The sequence below is a fragment of the Tiliqua scincoides genome, chromosome 4 (assembly GCF_035046505.1).
Source record: "Tiliqua scincoides isolate rTilSci1 chromosome 4, rTilSci1.hap2, whole genome shotgun sequence".
NCBI lineage: Eukaryota > Metazoa > Chordata > Lepidosauria > Squamata > Scincidae > Tiliqua > Tiliqua scincoides.
In genome coordinates this window covers 127413708-127433121 of record NC_089824.1, presented here as the reverse complement: position 1 = coordinate 127433121, position 19414 = coordinate 127413708, and the positions used below count along the sequence as shown (strand labels likewise).

At 41.5% G+C, this 19414-nt stretch overlaps 1 protein-coding gene across 1 annotated transcript in view; it reads right to left on the bottom strand.

Moving 5' to 3' along the window:
* VAV3 (vav guanine nucleotide exchange factor 3) overlaps nt 1-19414 on the bottom strand; it is a 188295-nt gene that overhangs the window by 13613 nt on the left and 155268 nt on the right. The window contains exons 22-25 of the mRNA XM_066623356.1: nt 16338-16372; nt 15221-15337; nt 13318-13405; nt 3788-3917 (exon numbers count right to left, since the gene is read on the bottom strand). Coding sequence (XP_066479453.1) covers nt 3788-3917; nt 13318-13405; nt 15221-15337; nt 16338-16372 — 370 coding nt within the window. The remainder of the gene's footprint in view (nt 1-3787; nt 3918-13317; nt 13406-15220; nt 15338-16337; nt 16373-19414) is intronic.

The window sequence follows — 19414 nt, the reverse complement described above, 5'->3', positions numbered from 1 at the left end:
CAAATCAGCTCTTGGCCCCTCCAGACAAAAGGCCAGCTATCTATCAGCATGAGGTGAAAGGAAAACATCAAGTATTTCTACTTTTCTCTTTTTAAACCTGCTACATGGAGATGTAAGTTACAGCAATGAGAAAAGGATAGTTCTTCTGAAAGAATGCTAGCCAGGGGCTTGAGAAGATGAAGGTTCAAAACTCCCTCTTCAGGTACAGATTTCCTCTGCCATTCTGGGCAAATCACCAATCCTATTTCCTATAAGCAAGGTCAAGGAAATAGGTCTCACACACAGGCTTTGCAAGGATATCCTTGTTCTTCCCATGAGGCATATAAACCAGAAAAAAAGCACAACTATTCTGCTTTTTTTGCAACCATGTAAAACCTAAGAAGAACTGGACCTTGAAATGACTGCAGTTGTGATCCATAAACCACTAAATTATGGAATAGAATTCAACAGAGCTTCTTAAAAGCTGCTCCAGATCACACTACCTTATTCTTACTGAATTATATTAGAAACATGACATTGGAGAAACAAGTCAACTGTGTTGCTTTTCTTTAAAAAAAAAAAAAAGAAAAACAGATTCTTCTAGATAAGGATTAAGTTTCTGCTGAAATTGAGTACAGTATTTGGACTTTTACAAATAATCTTTGAATTAAACTTTTTAACATGGCAAAGCGAAGAACAGATTAGAAATCAGAAGCTATTCACAAGGTGAAAGAAAGAAAGAAAGAAAGAAAGAAAGAAAGAAAGAAAGAAAGAAAGAAAGAAAGAAAGAAAGAAAGAAAGAAAGAAAGAAAGAAAGAAAGAAAGAAAGAAAGAAAGAAAGAAATTATCAATTGTTATAGTGAATTAATGTAAACAGTGACTCAAATCAGAAACTAGAATGAGGTATGGAATCCGAACAGAGTTGTAATCACACTCAAATTCTTCTACAGGGAAAAAATAGAGTCAATGCTGGGGATACTGTTTAAGGTCAACTGCTGAGAAAACGTAACGAAGAAGAAAGTCAAACCTGTATGTAAGAATTTAAAAAGAGCCATTCATCCGTTTTCTGAATCAAGTGAAATGATTGACTAGGAGACTTGGTTTGACTAAGACCACAAGAGAATACTAATCGTTCCTTGCTCAGTTTATTTTATCAACTCTCTGCCTTACGGATTCTACAACATTAACACGAAAACCATATTAAGTCATTTCTGCCCAACATTGCATATACGCAAACAGGGGCCAAGTGTGTATACCTGTGAGCCAGGCAAAAATGAGTTAAAGCACTTCAGGAATATTAACTTTTTTATGTTCCTCTAGAAAGCAAGATTATCCTATACCAGTTATGGCAATTTCACACATTTGGTGACTTTTGACAAAGGCTGTAATTCAGCAAGTTTCTAGTTCTAATGTGACTTTTATATCCTGATAACATACAGCAGCCTCCTTGCGTTAAACAGTAACATGCTTTTTAAAAATTTGGGGGAGGCTCCAAAAGCAATTTGCAATGTGGTTTGGGACGGAAGCCTGTTCTGCAGTGCTTTTGGGAGGGAAGTGAGGAGGAAGAAGAACAGATCACAGTTCTGGTTGGTGTTCCAATGTCTCCTACTGAAGCATTTAACAGCCTGATCCTTACTGCTCTGTTGCACATGCTTGCTGCTATGCCTCTGAAACGCCATGAAACATTAGCACTATAGTGAGTTCACTATGGTGAACATTAGCATAACATTAGCACTAGCATGAGTTCACCCAGCTGAGATGGGTGTGAATGAAGTGGGCCTGCTCCCACCCAAGAATAGAATAAAAATAAAATGCTAGACAATGTAAGAAAGCTGTGCACCCCTGTAGAGAAAAGGGATGCAAGTAAAAGAAGAGGGCATTATAAAGCAGTAGGGAAATAATGTGAAGAGGACATGCATGTGCATTTATTGAAAATTGAAGTGAAGCTTTGGAAGAATATGATACAGAAAACCACAGTTCTATTAAGACAGCGTGATAGGAAAAAAAGATGAAAAGGGCTCAGAATAGGAAAACTTGTTAAAAACCATTAAGACTGCTTTTTCCTATACACACTTAGGGCCCAATCCTATCCAACTTTCCAGCTCCGGTGTAGCCACAACGCAGCCCCATGGTAAGGAAACACATGTTCCCATCCCGTATCTTAAGAAGGTCAGTGACTGCCCCTCCACCACAGGATGCAGCGCCCACCCCACTGGCACCACTGCACCAGCACTGAAAAATTGTATAGGACTGGGCCCTGAGTTGGGAAGTCTCACTGAACCTTTGTCAACAAGGCGTAGGATTGTGCTTCAAGAATATCTTCCTACAAGCGGTTTTTCTTTGTGAGCCTCTCTTCTGACATTTATGTTAACGCCCCATCATGGTCAATGTGAAATAGCATCCTAAGCAGAGATCTGTATAATGTAAACAGATGTGCTAGCTAATGCAAGCTTCATAGTCACATGATGGATGGAAGCGGATGGAAGCGTGGATGGGTGGATGGAAGTGATGGAAGCGTGAGGTGCTTTAAGCCTCATGTTTGAGAATGCTCCTAGTTCTCCTTACAAATCTGTTTTCAGCATAGAAAGCTGATGTCTGTGAAATGAAGAAAAGTAAAAGAGGTGAACTCCAAAACAGGCAAAAAAATAAAAATAAAGCTACGGGAAAGTCAAAATTAAGCCATAAGCTAGCTGAATGTGCTTTCTCAGCAGTTTTCATTGGTTCATAGCACTATTACCATATCTACCTCTTTATTACACTGAACTTAACATGGATCCACCACACAAAAGTCCACAGTTTTACAATGGAAAACTTAACACATCTACAAACTATTTGGCAGGTTCCCAATGTGCTTCCATTTATCAATAGATGAAGCACTCTGCTTTTCCTGTGTTAAAAAGATGTGTTCTATATAAAGACAAGTTGCAATGAAGATTTGCTTTTAGCTGCATGACCATCCAAACTACATGAGCCATCTTATTGCCTTAACAGAAAGGATATTCAGAGCCTACTCTTCACCCATCTCAGCACAAAGCCATCATTAGACACTCAGCAGGGACTGGGGGTTTGGAACATCTAAAATAGGGGGAAGCAAGGCACAATTTGAAGAGGTCAAGAGGGGGTAAGGAGGGGTGCTTAGTTCTTCCTCTACCTGCCACTTGTGCTGCATGCTTTCCTTCCCCAGCTGCTTTTCTCTAGCTGGAGTTCATTGATGCATATTTGTTGTAACCCTCCAACCATCAGTCCTTTCAAAATTAAGCCTGCTTCCAAAGGCCTTTTAGAGGTTCATTTTAGTGATTTGGGTTTACATATACAGTTTTTTTTGTTCAACATCTAGATTAAGCCCACAAAGAAATCCTATTTAAAAACACTAACAAGCAACATATATAGAGAAATTCAGATCTGATTCATATAGAGACAATCAGTATGAACTTAAGCCTCTTCACAGAAATTTTGCTTTATAGCCTGGTTTTCAATCACACAAATAATTCATTTAAATGCCAAATGCAAGATTAGAATTACATGTTTATTAATTCATGTAGCCAAAAACAGCACAGCCAATGCAAAATGTCTGTTTACAAAGCAACTGCTCACTTACATTTTTAATAGATATATGAGTAGTGATTCGATTTAAGGATAGGCCATCAGGAAATCTAACTAGGCCTGTTCATAAACCTGTCAGGAGATCTTGATTTTGCTTCACTGCATTATCATATTAATTGGCTATATGTCAAAAATATAAAATGAAGATGTTTTTAACTTATTGCTGTGCCTTTGGTATTAAATGACAACAAATGGTAATGCTCACAGTTGCTACTTGCTCTGTTACTCCTTTGGTCCAACGAGTTTTCACAGTCCTTGTACGGGTACTGGAGAGTAGTATCCAAACTTCTGAAGCCTTCTTTGAGAGAATGATGCTTGTAGTATTCCACAAGGTCCTTCCAGAAGACAGAAAAACCAGATTTAAATTTTCAAGTTGTGCTTTGTCATCCTCTCCATAGAATCTCTGATGCAGCTTAATTATAAGAGTAGATAAAACTTAGCTTCACTACCCACAGAGGCACCACTGATGAAGAGTGACAGCTTCTACTTGCTGAAATGTATGATGAAACACAGAAGGTATTTCACTCACAAGAGGCAAGTCAGTTACATGAAGCATTCATGTGATTTGCACATGAAAGATTACTGCATGTTCATACATTCAGAAAAATACACATGCAAAACTAAGACCTAGTTCTCACAAGCAGCAGGTGAAGTCCATAAAGAAGTTTCTGAATGGTTCCACTTCAGTTTACAGATAGGAGATAGTATAGTTCAACACTCATGAGAAAAACATTATTGCACACAAAAGCCAACATAACATGGCGGTTAGGCTACAAGACTCTCCCTAACGTTTAGATTTCAATGGAGAGGAAGCATGTAAGCTCCCACCTGAAGTGGTACAGTCTAGACACACGTTTGTCTCTTTATCTAGAAATGCAAAAGCTTTACTCCCTCTCCCCATCGCATTTGCTTTGGCTTTACCCTAACCCCCCCCCCCCCGCCACCCAAAGAAGCATGCCAGACACAGGCTTGAGAATTAGGGTCACTTTTTAAAGATACAACTATCAAAAACTTAAGATAAGCTAATTTAAGTTTAAGGGATTAAGCAAAACCACCCATTGTGCAGTCACTAAGGTTGGGAAAGAGCTAACATTCATCCCCATGTGAATAGGGCATAGCCATCTGACTCAAAGCCAAACTCAGGAAAAGCCTGAGTAGCTTATTACCGTCAACCCCTAAGGGCCAAGATGGCAGGATAGCCTCAGTTCCCCCAGGCAAATCCCAGAGGGATCTAACTCATCCAGCCAAGGGAACTGCCAGCCAGCCTCAATGACTCGTAGGGGGGGTCATGTATGAACAGTACTGGCATTTCCCTTAACTTTGCTCTCCTTAGCAAGGAGGCCAATAAGACAATTGTACCTACCCTGCCCACACAGTACCTGCTAAAAATCACCGAGATGTAACCAAGATCATACCTTATATCCTGCATGAATAAATATAACTCCCAGCCCAAACACATACCCCAGTCTGGGGTAGGTAAAAAAAACCACCAGCACCATGCCAATCTGGTAGGAAAAAATTCCTACCTGGTCCCAGAAATGCCAGCAATCAGTTAATCTCAGATTGTAACACGGGTGGGCAGACAGCAAACTGCACCACAGAGCGAGCTCCAATAACACCATGCAGCTCACCCCTCTCCCCAGCAGGCCCTGGCAGCCAATCAGAGCCTACAATTTTCAGGCCTCTCTCACTCAGGCGGGGTGGGGGCAGGGCAAAGTTGGCAACTTGCATATACTGCACACCACCATAATTCTAGAGCAGTGACTTTCAGTCTTTTTATCTCATAGCACACTGACAAGGTGCTACAATTGTCAAGGCACACCATCAGTTTTTTGACAATTGTCAAGAAATACTGCACTGGCGACAGGGGACTCACATCCTCAAACACTCTACTAATAAATGAACCTCTCCCAAACTCCCATGGACTTGCAGACCATTCACAGCACACCAATGTGCTGTGGTACAGTGGTTGAAAATTGCCATTTTAGGGCTCAATCCTATCCAACTTTCCAGCACCGGTGCAGCTACAATGCAGTACCAAGGTAAGGTAACAAATGTTCCCAAACGTTGAGGAGCCCTATGTGACTGCCTCACCACCACTGGATGAAGTACACACCCCACTGGCACAGCTGCACTGGCACTGGAAAAATGGATAGGTTTGGGTTACTATTTTGCCTGGAAGGCTGTCAGAAGCATACCAGAAAGCCAGATCACTTGGAAGCATTCATGCTTCCAGTGTGCGAGTGAACACAGAGATAGCAACAGCCATGCCAAGAAAAAAATGACATCCTAGTTCAAAATTGAACTGATACACAAATTTGACCCGCTCGTACTTCCCAGATGTCATGTGACTCAAGTACTAGTTCCGGCAGAACTATTTCTCCAGCCAAGAATGTTAAATGAGATTCTGAACAAATGAGGTCAACATTCGGCCGGCAACAAACCTCAAAGATGGAGGTGGGGATCTGAAAAGGACACAAAAAGCTCAACTGCCCCACTGCTGTGTCCTAGACCAGGGGTGTCCAAAGTTTTTGGCAGGAGGGCCACATTAGCTCTCTGACAATAAGTCGGGGGCCGGGGAAAAAAAGAATTAATTTACATGATAAAATTTGAATAAATTTAAATAAGCTTACATAAATGAATATATTAAAAATGAAATTATATGAATGAACGAAGGTCTTGCAATAGCTCACGGCATATAAAAGACCTTGCACAAAGCAAGGCTGGCCTTTTCTTTGCTGCCACTACTGTATCACAGATGTGAAACAGCAAGCAGTGGAGGTAGCCCTCACCCCACAGCTCATGCGAGAGGTCAAATAGTTGCCTCAGTTGCTGAGATCAGTTGCGTTGGGCCAGAGCAGGCTCCAACAAATCTCCAGAGGGTCAGAGGCTCATTGAAGACTGGGGGCTCCCTGAGGGCCGCACTGAGAGACCTCGAGGGCCGCAAGTGGCCCCAGGGCTGGGGTTTGGGCACCCCTGTCCTAGACTTAGACCAAGGGAAAAATGTTTACAGGGCCAAGACAGGATAGCAGACAGTGCGTCTAGTAGCTCCAGGGCTATTTAATGCTGTTGGTAAGGAGATGGCTTCTCCTCCTCACCAGCCAGCATAACCAAAATGTGCTGAGGAAAAAATGGGCATTGCTAGCAATGTCCTTTCTCTCAATCGTGAATTTTTAAAATGCTAGCTGGTAAGGAGGAAGGGCAATTTTCTAACCAACCAGCACTTTTTTTAAAAAAAAAAGTGTCCTGTATCCATTGTCTACTCCCCATCCTGAACTCCAAGGTAGGTTTGTGGAGCAGGATGGAGCATGCACATGAGATAACAGAATTGGGATGGATGATCCACTTATGAAGGGCTGTGCTGCCTCCTCCAGTTCTCCTCACAGAAATCAAACACAGGTTCTTGCCTATGCAAGCACACCTAGCTGATTTCTCACAACACAGGAAGCAATATTAGTTTCATAAAATAAATACTGAAATGAGTTTTAATGGTATCTTATGCAATGTTTTTGTAAAATCAACGCACATAAGAAATGGAAGCCATTTCTAAAGAAAATCATCACCAGAAGAGTGATAACTTGCTTCTTTAATTGGACTAGAAATGAGAGAAACAAAATTTTGCAAGATTTATTCAACTTCAGTAGATAGTAGATGCCTATTCATCCTATTTTATGCTAACTGCGTACCTACAAGGTGGTTTCTAAGTACACAGACATCAGATTACAGCTTGATTCTTACAGTTGCTTGGTCTCCTAGTACATAGCTATGATAATAAGTTCTTTGTATTTAATCAGATGGCATCAGGAACAGGTCAAGACAGCTTCTCGTTATCTTTGGAAGATAAAGTGCACCTTAAAGCACCACACCTATGACAAAAGATGCATGCAGAATCAAATGTGATGAAGGAACTATAATGCATAAGGCTATGTCAGAGAGAAGATGCCTTCAGGGCTTCAATTACCTGAAAGAGGTCATTGGAACCCACATCTTCTCTTCTAGGCAGCTGCGTTTATTATACTGTACCATTATTCCAGTGTCACATAACTGCAGACACAAGCTTAACTTCCAAGAGTGTGTACTGCATTTTGTGCAGGCAACGGTTCTTGAGTACAGATACTAAACTCATTTTATGGCCCTTTCAGGTGCTACTTGCCTTAAGTTCCGAAAATGCTATCATTTTCTGGATCTATCAGGCAGCAAATATATGACCATGTTTCCCAAATTTCTGATTACTGAAGCATGTCACTTCTGTACCCTGAAATGCTTTATAGAGTGTGCTCAGTGACAGTAAATATGTTGTGCATGCTCTCTCTCTCTCTCTCTCTCTCTCTCTCTCTCTCTCACACACACACACACACACAACACTTTTCAGGTGTGGCAGAAAAAGATTATTGCCTGAAATTCTGGACAGATGCTGCCAGTCAGTGTTTGCAATACTGAGCAAAGTGAATACAGTACAAGGCAGTTTCTTATGTGAAATACTAAGAGCTACAGTTACTTGAAGAAACTACTGCCTGTTCTGGGCGTCCTAACTCCAAGAAAAGGTACTTCTGCAGCACCCCTGCATTGGAAGCAAGTGAGGCCCAAATCCTAACCAACTTCCCTGCACTGACACAGTGGGGCATATGCTGCATCCTGCAGTTGCACAGCAGTCACAGAGGCCTCCTCAAGGAAAGGGAATGTTTTTTCCTTTATCTTGGAACTGGAAAATTGGTTATGATTGTGCCCTGAGTAATCCAATGAAGAGATGTGGCAGAATTATCCACCATTAGGCTAGTAGAAAGGTATCACATATAGAGCAATGATAATTCAAAGACTCAGCAAGTAGCCTCTTCTGAGCAGAAAGGTTTCACACCACCCAGGTGGGCAGCACTGAAGGACAGATTCAAGATCTAGACCAGGGGTGTCCAAACTTTTCTCTCTGACACTGTGTTGTGGGAAAGAAGAATTAATTAACATTTCAAATTTGAATAAATTTACATAAGTTTACATAAATGAATATATTAGAGATGGAACTTATATGAATGAATGAAGGTCTTGCAATAGTTCAAGGCCTATAAAAGGCCTTGCACAAAGCAAGTCTGGCCTTTCCATCACTGCCACTGCTGCAGCACAGACGTGAAATTGCAAGCAGTAGAGCTTAACTAGTTGCCCTACGTTAAGAGCAGTTGCCTTGGTCCAGCATGGGCTCCAGAAAGTCTCTGGAGGGCCAGAGGCTCATTGGAGACTGGGGCTCCCCGCGGGCCAGATTGCGAGACCCCAAGGGCAGCAAGTGGCCCCCGGGCCGGGGTTTGGCCACCCCTGATCTAGACCATGGGCACTCCCCCAAACATTATGACCATCCAAAAGGAACATGGGGAATTATGCAACAACTAGTGGAAAGCCAGGCATTCCAGTAAACTTCCATTCTTGCAGAGATATATATTCATAAGGACAGAGAATTAGGTGTTTGTTGACTCTTTCTGATGGAAAACCCCACACTATGTTTGTAATTACAGCAGGGGTGCTCAATAGGTGGATCGCGATCTACCGGTAGATCGCGAGGCAAAATGAGTAGATCACGGAGTGCCGACCCCCCCCTTCAGGTGCCTCTGGGAGGAAATGCCGGGAGTAAGGCCCATTGTACTCAATGGGGCTTACTCCCAGGTAAGTGTGGCTAGGATTGCAGCCTCACAGCCTAATCCTAGGCATGTCTACTCAGGAGTAAGTCCTGTTATACTCAGTGGGGCTCAAGGTACACCAACATACATTGTACACATAAATGTTATATGTTATGATGGCGCGAACATTGTAAAAAAAACTCTGGTAGATCTCCGGGCCTTGCTGGGTTTCAAAGTAGCTCTCGAGCCAAAAAAGTGTGAGCACCCCTGAATTACAGCAATCCGTCCTAAGGTTTCCTGCAAATGGTGCTGAATCTTAGATTGGTTCCAGAAGAGAAGTTACAGAGTAACATAAATTTGCGCTGAAGGATATTGAAGCTAAAATCCTACCCCTCTAACTCAAAAATTTCACAAGAACGTTGGCCCAGGTGTCCAAAAGACATCCACCGTACTTCATGTAGGAAAACACGAACAAGCAGGATGCTTGCTGTAGGTCAGTGGTTCCTAAACTGTGGGTTAGAACCCATCAGCGGGTCATGACTCAATTTTTGATGGGTTGCAAAACTGACAAGCTGATTGCTGACAAGGAAAATGGATTGAGTTGTATGGAAACCAAAATGGAGCAGCACATGCATGTTCACTTGTAAAAGTGCCTCAGCTCTTACTAAAAGCTAGGCAAAAGGGAACTCAAGGTCCACAGGACGGTCCTGATCCAGTGAATGTGGAACTCAAACACACACTCCAGAATGTGCCCCCCCCCCCATTGTAAAAAGAATAAAAACAAAGGCTCTAGGGTTTGGTAAAGTGAAACATTTAAAAAAAGTTTCATAAAGCTAGTTGGATCCCGATAAGAGTGTCATTTTAAAAAGTGGGTTCTGATGTGAAAATGTTTGGGAACCACTGCTGTAGGTTATACAGAAAATCCAACATTCAACACAACAAATATTAAAACCATAATGGATTCAAGTAGTCCCTTAATTACAAACCTACCTAAGAATTCATTCTGGGGAAACAAGCTTGAAATTCACATCAACCATTCTTTACACATCCAAAAGATGATTCGGAGGTAAGCTCCTCCAAGTACAATAGAAGAGAAGAGGAAGATTAAGTGATTGTGTAAATGGCAGCATGGTTAGTCAGAGACAGGAAAAAATATGGCTGGAAAATCCTGAAATTCCTTGTTCATGTAGACCGAGCATGTTATCTCTGGATAACAGAATTCTGATTCTTTAAACAAACTCTGAATGAGCCAACACAAAGGCTAAGGTATGCAAGTTAAGAAGTAGTACACAGACCAAAGCAAAAGCACACTGCTTATTCTATTCTTACAAATCACTGATTCTGATCTTTGCATTCCAAAATGAAAGCATAATGCAGTTCAACTACTGTAAACTGCTCTCTCATCAACAATTCGGTAAATATTCTCATTCCATTCAGCCATGTTTAAATATCTAAAACCAAAATCAAGCCAACATTCTGACCAAATAGAAGGAAATAAAATTTCATCTCAACTATAAATTCCACTGTTTATTTACAATCTTTCTTGCCATAGACCTGCTGCTTCTTATCACAGACCTGAGTTGGTGCATTTAGAGGGGAAAAAAACCATCTATATTTCCAAATTTGGTCAGTCCACACATGGACAACAAATACATAAACTGGGGGAACTGATAGCAGAGCCATCAATTCTTGTGGAAAAAAATGTGTGATTTCCCCAAATCAACAGGCCGGCAGTAAGCTTATGTGACTTCTCAAAAACAAGCCAGCTGATCACAGCTTCCAAAGCAGTCATGGACACTTCCTTCAAAACCCCTGCAGCAGATCTGGAGACCAACTGAACACACACAGCTGAATATTGACAATCAGTGAAGGATGGGCCCCAACAACGACACAAAGCTGCTTAAGCCAAAACACCTATTGAGTAAATTCAAATGTTGTTATAGCATATTTTATACTTGCTCAGCAATGGCTGAGTAGTTAAGGCTAACTTGTGCTAACTTGTGTATTCCAAATACATTTAGACCTATGGTTTTCAAACTCTCCGGGAGTTTGAAAATCACAGTAAGTTCTTGCAGGGGAGGGGAGGGAGGCAGCGGGGGCGGGGGCAAGGGGGACTGCAGGGACTGGGATGTACTCATCAGTCCCTGCAGCAGCCTTCCTGGGGTGCGGGGAGCCCTGCGCGAGCGTCTGCAGGGCTCCCCAGGCTTCTAAAAGTGAAAGTGGAGCAACCACGCTCCACTTCTGGTTTTGCAGAGGTGGAAAGCAATCGCTCCACTTTCACTTTGGCACAGGGCTCCCCACAACCCAAGGAGGCTGCTGCAGGGACTGGTGAGTGATCCTGGGGGTCACTTCGCCATCTTCTCCCCTGCCCCTTAAGGGGCAGAGGCCAGGGCCTTTGGGCTGGGGCAGCGCGACGCCCTAGTTTGAATACCACTGATTTAGGCCATAGCATAAGCTGGAATGGCAGTGGTGAAGAAAGCTGACAAAAGAAAGAAGAGGGTCTCTGAAGGAATGGAGGGAAAGAAATCATCAACTGACAAAGGGAAGCCTCCACAGGAAAAGGAACAGGGGAGCACAAAGCTGGCGCAGTGAGTGCCCCCTCTTCCAGGAGAACTATAAGTGGCACCAGGTAGTCATATTTGGGTTTCCCCCAGAAGAGGTAGTGGCTTTTTACCCCCCCCCCCCGGTGTAGTGCCTGGGACAGGTGCCCCTCATGTTCTGCCCTAGTTACACTTCTGAACACAACCACTCTTCATCTGTAGGACAGATCACCTGGATATACATGCCGAAGTGTGCATGAGTACAATGCCAAGCACAAACAATTTGTTAAGGGTAAAATTAATGTACTCTGTTAGGACAACCCTAACATCAAATACAATGGAAACAAATAGTGAAACAAATCCAAGAAAAACCAGAACAGCAGAGAGAAAGACAATATCCTGTATTCCTAACATGTTCTGTGGGAAACTATTTGCAAGACATCAAGCTTACCTCAAACACACTCATAGTTAGGCAATCTAATGATGTGAAAATGTGCTATAATCAAGAACATGGATTTTTCCTATATAGATGCCCTTGGCTTTTCTTGGCCAGTTCTACAGGTTTCATTCCATTTATTGTCTAAGTTTCAAAGATACAGCCACATTTTTATTCCCCATTTTAACCAGCATGACTGAGAATGCAACAGTAATTATAGGTATGCCCCGTTATCTGCAGGGAGGTTCCATTACAGAACCCCCCCCCCGGCAGATCCCTGAAACGCGCAGTTGGGGGGCTGCCCTCCCAACTGTTGGAGGTGACGTACATGGGGGTGCGCGTGCTGGGGGGGCAGACCCAATCCACAGATAACTAATCCGGGGATATGGGAAACGTGGATATGGGGGCCTCCTGTAATGTCTGTTGAGAGGATAACCATTCACTTAAATGAATATGATTGCCTCAAGCTCTGAGGCTATTGAAAAATCAGGTACTGTAGCTGCTAATTGCCCTGCAATTATAGGGAGATAAATGTTTGTGGGTCTTTATTATTATTATTATTATTATTATTATTATTATTATTATTATTATTATTAACAGTATTTATATACCGCTTTTCAACTAAAAGTTCACAAAGCGGTTTACAGAGAAAAATCAAATAACTAAATGGCTCCCTGTCCCAAAAGGGCTCACAATCTAAAAAGATGCAAAAAGAATACCAGCAGACAGCCACTAAAACAGACACTGCTGGGGTGAGCTGGGCCAGTTAACTCTCCCCCTGCTAAAAAAAAAGGAGCACTCACTTGAAAAAGTGCCTCTTACCCAATTAGCAGAATGTTATTATTTATGATTATATCTTTCTAGATCTCCTTTTTAAAAAAAAAAAGTCTGATAAACCTAGGTAGGTCCTGATAGTGTATCATTTAAAAAGATGTGTCCCACACATTTAAAAGTGTGTCCCAGTGCTAAAAAGTTTGGGAACCTCTAATTTTTATTTATTTAATTATCACACACATAGAGTATATATTTTATATATAGTATGTATGTTAATGAGACTGATCTTATTCTTCCACAGTATCTTTTTCCTAGAGAATCAGCCTTTACTTAAAGTTATAGGTGTTTTATACATAGGTGGAGAAAAATATAAATTGATGCTTACCAGTAAAGTCTTGAATTTCCTATTTTCAGCAATGTGAAAAAAGCCATCTCTTGTGAAAATCTTGATATGTTTCACTTCATTATTGTACCTATAGGCAATGAATAACTCATGAATATAAATATGTTTTAATCAGCAGAGATTAATAATTGCTTGAGGGCATGCCCCAATATTACACAAACAAATTCTTAAAACAATAGTATAGCCATGCCAATACATGGCTGACACCTAATTAAAGACACACATTTATTAGGGTCTGGCTAATGCTGCCTCAATACAGATATTAGAAAAAGCCTTCTAGCAATATATAATGATTGGATCCCATAATACAGCTTGCATTCAAGTTCATATTAAGAATCAGCTTCGAAACACCACAAGATCCCCCTTAAGTAATTTGAACTGACAAAACAGGCCAGCAACTTTTTTTTTTAATTAAAATTGTTTTTAGACACTTTACAGCCTGTTCCCATTTATACTCAAGTCAAGGGAAAGTTACTATTTAATTTCACTTGGTAATCAAATCAATTCTAAACATTTTCTAGTTAAAATGCAAATGGGCCCGTACATCACCTTACACTAACTAGCAAGTCATTTGTGCCCAAGTTATAGATTCATTAGCACACAATGGATTGCTTATCCCTCACTCCTCTGCCCACCTACTGAATAGCAGATGATACCTGATCTATGTTTCCTCTCATAAGAACATAAGAACAGCCCCACTGGATCAGGCCATAGGCTCATCTAGCCCAGCTTCCTGTATCTCACAGTTGCCCACAAAATGCCCCAGGGAGCACACCAGATAACAAGAGACCTCATCCTGGCGCCCTCCCTTGCATCTGGCATTCTGACATAGCCCATTTCAAAAATCAGGAGGTTTCACATACACATCATGGCTTGTAACCCATAATGGATTTTTCCACCAGAAACTTGTCCAATCCCCTTTTAAAGGCATCCAGGCTAGACGCCATCACCACATCCCGTGGCAAGGAGTTCCACAGACCAACCACACGCTGAGTAAAGAAGTATTTTCTTTTGTCTGTTCTAACTCTCCCAACACTCAATTTTAGTGGATGTCCCCTGGTTCTGGTGTTATGTGAGAGTGTAAAGAGCATCTCTCTATCCACTCTGTCCATCCCCTGCATAATTTTGTATGTCTCAATCATGTCCCCCCTCAGGCGCCTCTTTTCTAGGCTGAAGAGGCCCAAACGCCGTAGCCTTTCCTCATAAGGAAGGTGCCCCAGCCCAGTAATCATCTTAGTCGCTCTCTTTTGCACCTTTTCCATTTCCACTATGTCTTTTTTGAGATGCGGCGACCAGAACTGGACACAGTACTCCAGGTGTGGCCTTACCATCGATTTGTACAACGGCATTATAATATTAGCCGTTTTGTTCTCGATACCTTTTCTAATGATCCCAAGCATAGAATTGGCCTTCTTTATTGCCGCCACACATTGGGTTGACACTTTCATCGACCTGTCCACCACCACCCCAAGATCTCTCTCCTGATCTGTCACAGACAGCTCAGAACCCATTAGCCTATATGTGAAGTTTTGATTTTTTGATTCCTCTCCCCAAAGGAGGGAAAGTACCAGGCTTCATGAGAGCTGCGAGAACTTACTGCTGCACATGTGAATCTCTCAGTTGGGATTCTTTTCAAGTACAGAAGCTAGATGCATATCCTTTATGCATTCTGTGTCTCTGCCACCGGTCTCTTAAGTACATTGTGGGAGATGATCCATGTGCAACAATCTGTTTTTCCACATGGAATGATTAGAGACACTGGCTTCAGTAAGGACTTTGAGTTGCACCAAACAGATGCCAAATACTTTTAAATCATCAAGACATCAATTGTAGCCACAATGAATAGAAATAATCAATTTGCAGAAAAAATATATACTGTGCTTACTTAATACTAATAGCATATTCTCCTGACTCTTTAGTCCTATACCGTACTAGGTAAGTGCTATTTATCCGGTTAATAAGTTCAGTCTCTGCTTGCAACCTTTCCATTGTTCCTGCATACCTACAACAAAAGGAGATCAATATTAATCACAGTTTCCTTCAAAGATAAGGAGGTGAATCTTAGAAGCTTTGAGGTACTTTGGTTTCTAATTATGAACAGCCCTTACTGCCTACCTCTCCCCATCCCATCACAAGCAATTTTTCAACACAGCATAGCAGGAGGGGAACCAAAAAAGGAGTTCCTATTGAGAAAAAATAGTCATGCTGCCAAGTGTACAATCTCTTGCACTTTTGTCTGTCATAACCTGAGCACAGAAATCTACAAACCATTTAAATGTAGTTCTGAATAAATCATCACACTGTCAAAAATCATGTTTGGTGGACCCAGATGAAACTAGCTAGAGCATGTCTAGATATGCTGGTGGTATGCAATCTGGGCCTTTTCCTCATCAGCCTCTTTAGATGCTGAGAACTTGTGGCCCTCACACTTGGTGTAGGAATGCACCAAAACTGACTGGTCACCAACAAACTACATTGCTATTATAGGCATGCCCCCTTATCTGCAAGGGTTCCGTTCCAGAACCCCTTGCGGATAGCTGAAACCACAGATATGGGTGAATGCTCATCCCTGCGATATAGAAGGCTGCCCCCACCTCCAGTGGCGAGCTCTGTTTACCTCACTGCCAGAAGGGCTTCTGAGCCCTGCAGGGCTTCTCAGGGCTTCCTAATGCCTTATAACGCATTAAAAGCATCACTTCTGGTTTCTCCATGAAACCAGAAGTCATATTTTTTCAGCTTCAGAGCTCAGTCCAGAGAAGGACAGCCTCAGCTGAGCTCAGAAGCCCCTCTGGAGGCAAGGGAGTAGAGTTCCCTCGACTCCGGAGGGGGTGCATGGGGAAGTGTGTGCTGGAGGGAGCCTTGGACCCAATTTGGAGATAAGTGAATCCATGTATCTGGGAACCACGGATATGGGGATCCCCCTGTATTACCAGTTTTTCCTCAGGATACTGAAACTCACAGAACTTTTTTTTTTTTTAAAAAGAGCCATTTTCAATACTTACCATGGCTGGGGAGAGTAGTCTACTGGCTTGGGAACCTAAGGTTAGAAAATACAAATCAATTAAATGAAGACTTTTTGGCCCACCAAATAAACAGAGTAGTCTACTCCTTTAAAGTGATACCTGTAAGTTCCCATATTCCCCCAACACTACACAAACAACATACAAACACATAGTGAGAGGTTCATTTTCCAGGTTTCAAGTCAACATTCACCAAGTCTAGATTTTTAACCCTGAAAAATAATGAAACTAATTAGGAGCAAAAAGCTCCACTAAGTAAGCAAGCTCCACTAACATTCTTGCTCCCGGTTAGTTTCAAAATTTCTCAGGTGTTAGTTTTTATTTCCACTTTTAGTCCCTTGACAATGTTTGACAGAGTATAGGGTGAAACATCGGGTTAAAATCTAGACTTGGTGAATGTGGCCTTGAAACCCAGAAAATGAACCTCTCACTATATGATAGCTCAGGCCACAGAAGCCTGAGTTCCTGCGTTAACTATTCAAAAAACAGGGAAGAAGGGGATGTTATATCTCATAAGGTATACCATGGGGTGACTGACAACCCAAAACACTTTAATCCAGGAATAAAACCACCATCATAGGATTGTTGGAGGGTGAATGACAGATTTTTATAAGATAACGAATAATAATGAAACGGAAAGAAAACCAGTGAATATACATTGTTATAAATACAATAGGGCAAGTGTCTTGATATTATATATTCCACATTGCAGAAAGAAAATTCTTTATTTTATATAAACAGAAAGAGAGAGAACACCATACTATAGATATTCTAGACCTTGGCCATTTTTCATTCAATATTTATTTATCCGGTTCCTTTTGATGTATGTATTTTATGCCACTTCTGGGCATTTTTATATGGGTTGGTTATAAGGGCCGTTATTTAGTAATAATAGTAAAAGTAATGGTGGCTTGCAGATTTGATAGATGTTTCAGTGTCTCCAACAATATCATTTGTTATAACAGAATCTTTATACTTTGCCCTTTCAGGTGAACAGTGGTGAAGCATCAATTTATCTTTCTAGTAACACTGTGCTTCTAATATTTGAAGAATTGATGTTTATTTATTGCACAAATTCATGCAAGTTTCACAAACACCTTCTCCCTGATATGGCTATAATGTATTTTACAGAAAATACTAACACCAATCCTGCTGTTTTAGGGCTTTAACAGATTTCTTTCTCTTCCTCTTTTTACTACTTGTGCAAGAATCTCTGAAAAAGCACAATTTATGCAACTGTCAAAAATGACCATCTACACATGATGCTTCTGCATTTTCTTACATGGAATTACATATTGTGTAGTAGAACTGTACCGACTTTAGAAGGAACACAAGAGCAGTGAAGGTATTGGCAAGAGGTATTGGTTACAAATGAGTATTTGTACGGTTGGAAATCAGAATATTTTGAAAAACCTGGGCTGCAATCCTATACACATTCTCCTGGGACACAATGGGACTTAAATCCAAGTTGACACAGAATAGGATTGTGCTGTTAGAAGTGCAAAGCTGCAAACTTACCCTACAGCACTTGCTGAAATAAAGAACAGTCACTAGATTCAACCATTAATTGTTGAATGTGTGTATTAGTATCTTGGGGTTTCTATTATGATTTTCAGTTGTGATGAATCATTAGGAAGGAACTTTTCCCTCCTAACTTATTAATATTGGGTGCCCCCCTTTTTCTGAGCCCCCCCTTTTTCTGAGCTGGGATTTGTAAATTCCATCATAAAACAAACATTTACTGGGAAAAGACATGCTGGATGATGACCAAATCTTTTCCACCCACCATTTAATACTGTGCAGCTGCTACGTGGGAGAGGGGGTGGCCACCTGGCCATGGATGGGTCTCCTTGGAGATATGCAAGCTATTTTACTTGCACAGGTCCAAGTAGATGTGGAGGGGTGTTGGGCTGGGACAATGGGGATATGACCTTAAGTCCACTGCTGCTGATGAGATTCACCCCCCCCCACCCCACCACAATGTTCTCCAACTGGCATCTTACTTGCTTTGAAACTGGCTGGATTCATCACTGGCAGGTGCAGGGGGCTTCCAGACATTTGTGCTGGCAGCTCCAAAGTGCAAAACAGTGGCGTGTCATTTACAACACCTTAAGACAGTGGTTCCCAAACTGTGAATTGTCTCTCCCCAGGGAGCCATGGAAACGAGCCAGGGGAGCCACAGAATCCTCATGAAAAGCTCACCTCCCTATACAATATACAGGATTGTAGCCCTAATGGTGAGCGTGGCCAATGGCCCTACAGGTGAAGGGAGATGACAGTCAAAAAATTTGGGAACAGCTGCCTTAAGAGGAGCAGTAGGGTATAAGGAGATCCACTGCCACAGGACCTCTATAGGTTTGAGCTGTGAATGTATTTCACCCTTGGGATCTTGACCAATTGTCCTTTAGGAGACAGGAAAGCAATTGCTAATCAAACATCATCAAGGGCATCCTTGTATTTGGCGACTGACTTTCAACCTTAGGTAGGCAGATTGGCTCTCTAGTTTGAGTCACAAGGCATTATTTGCTTTGCAGGCCCCTTTCTACAGGATGGACAATTTTACAACACAGGGTTGGAGTATTACAGGTACAACTTTGTTATACACAAATTTTTTATACATGGATTTGACTCAACACAAATGGCCACTGTAAATGAGAAAGAATATGCTGATCCCTAGAGAAAGGGAAAAATGCACCCCTTTAAAATCGCAGCTTTAAAAAAACTGCTTTTCTTACTGTTATAGAGAGACAGACATGCAAGCGATTACAGGTATAACCTAATTAATCTAAGCTTCTGGAGAGATATTGATTGATGGATTGTCTGCTTAATGACTCCATCTTACATCACCAAGTCAGCAAGGCTGTTTTTAAATTGCCTAGCAAAGGGTCATTGTTTTTTAAATGAATTTGCTTTTCTGGGAACAAATAATGAGAGGAAACCTGTACTGATTTTTCAAATCCCTATCCAACTGTTCAATTCTACAAACTTGGCATAACATGAGCTATTCACAAGAGCTCTACTTGCAAACAAAATTTTATGGAGCATGCATTTCAAGCTAA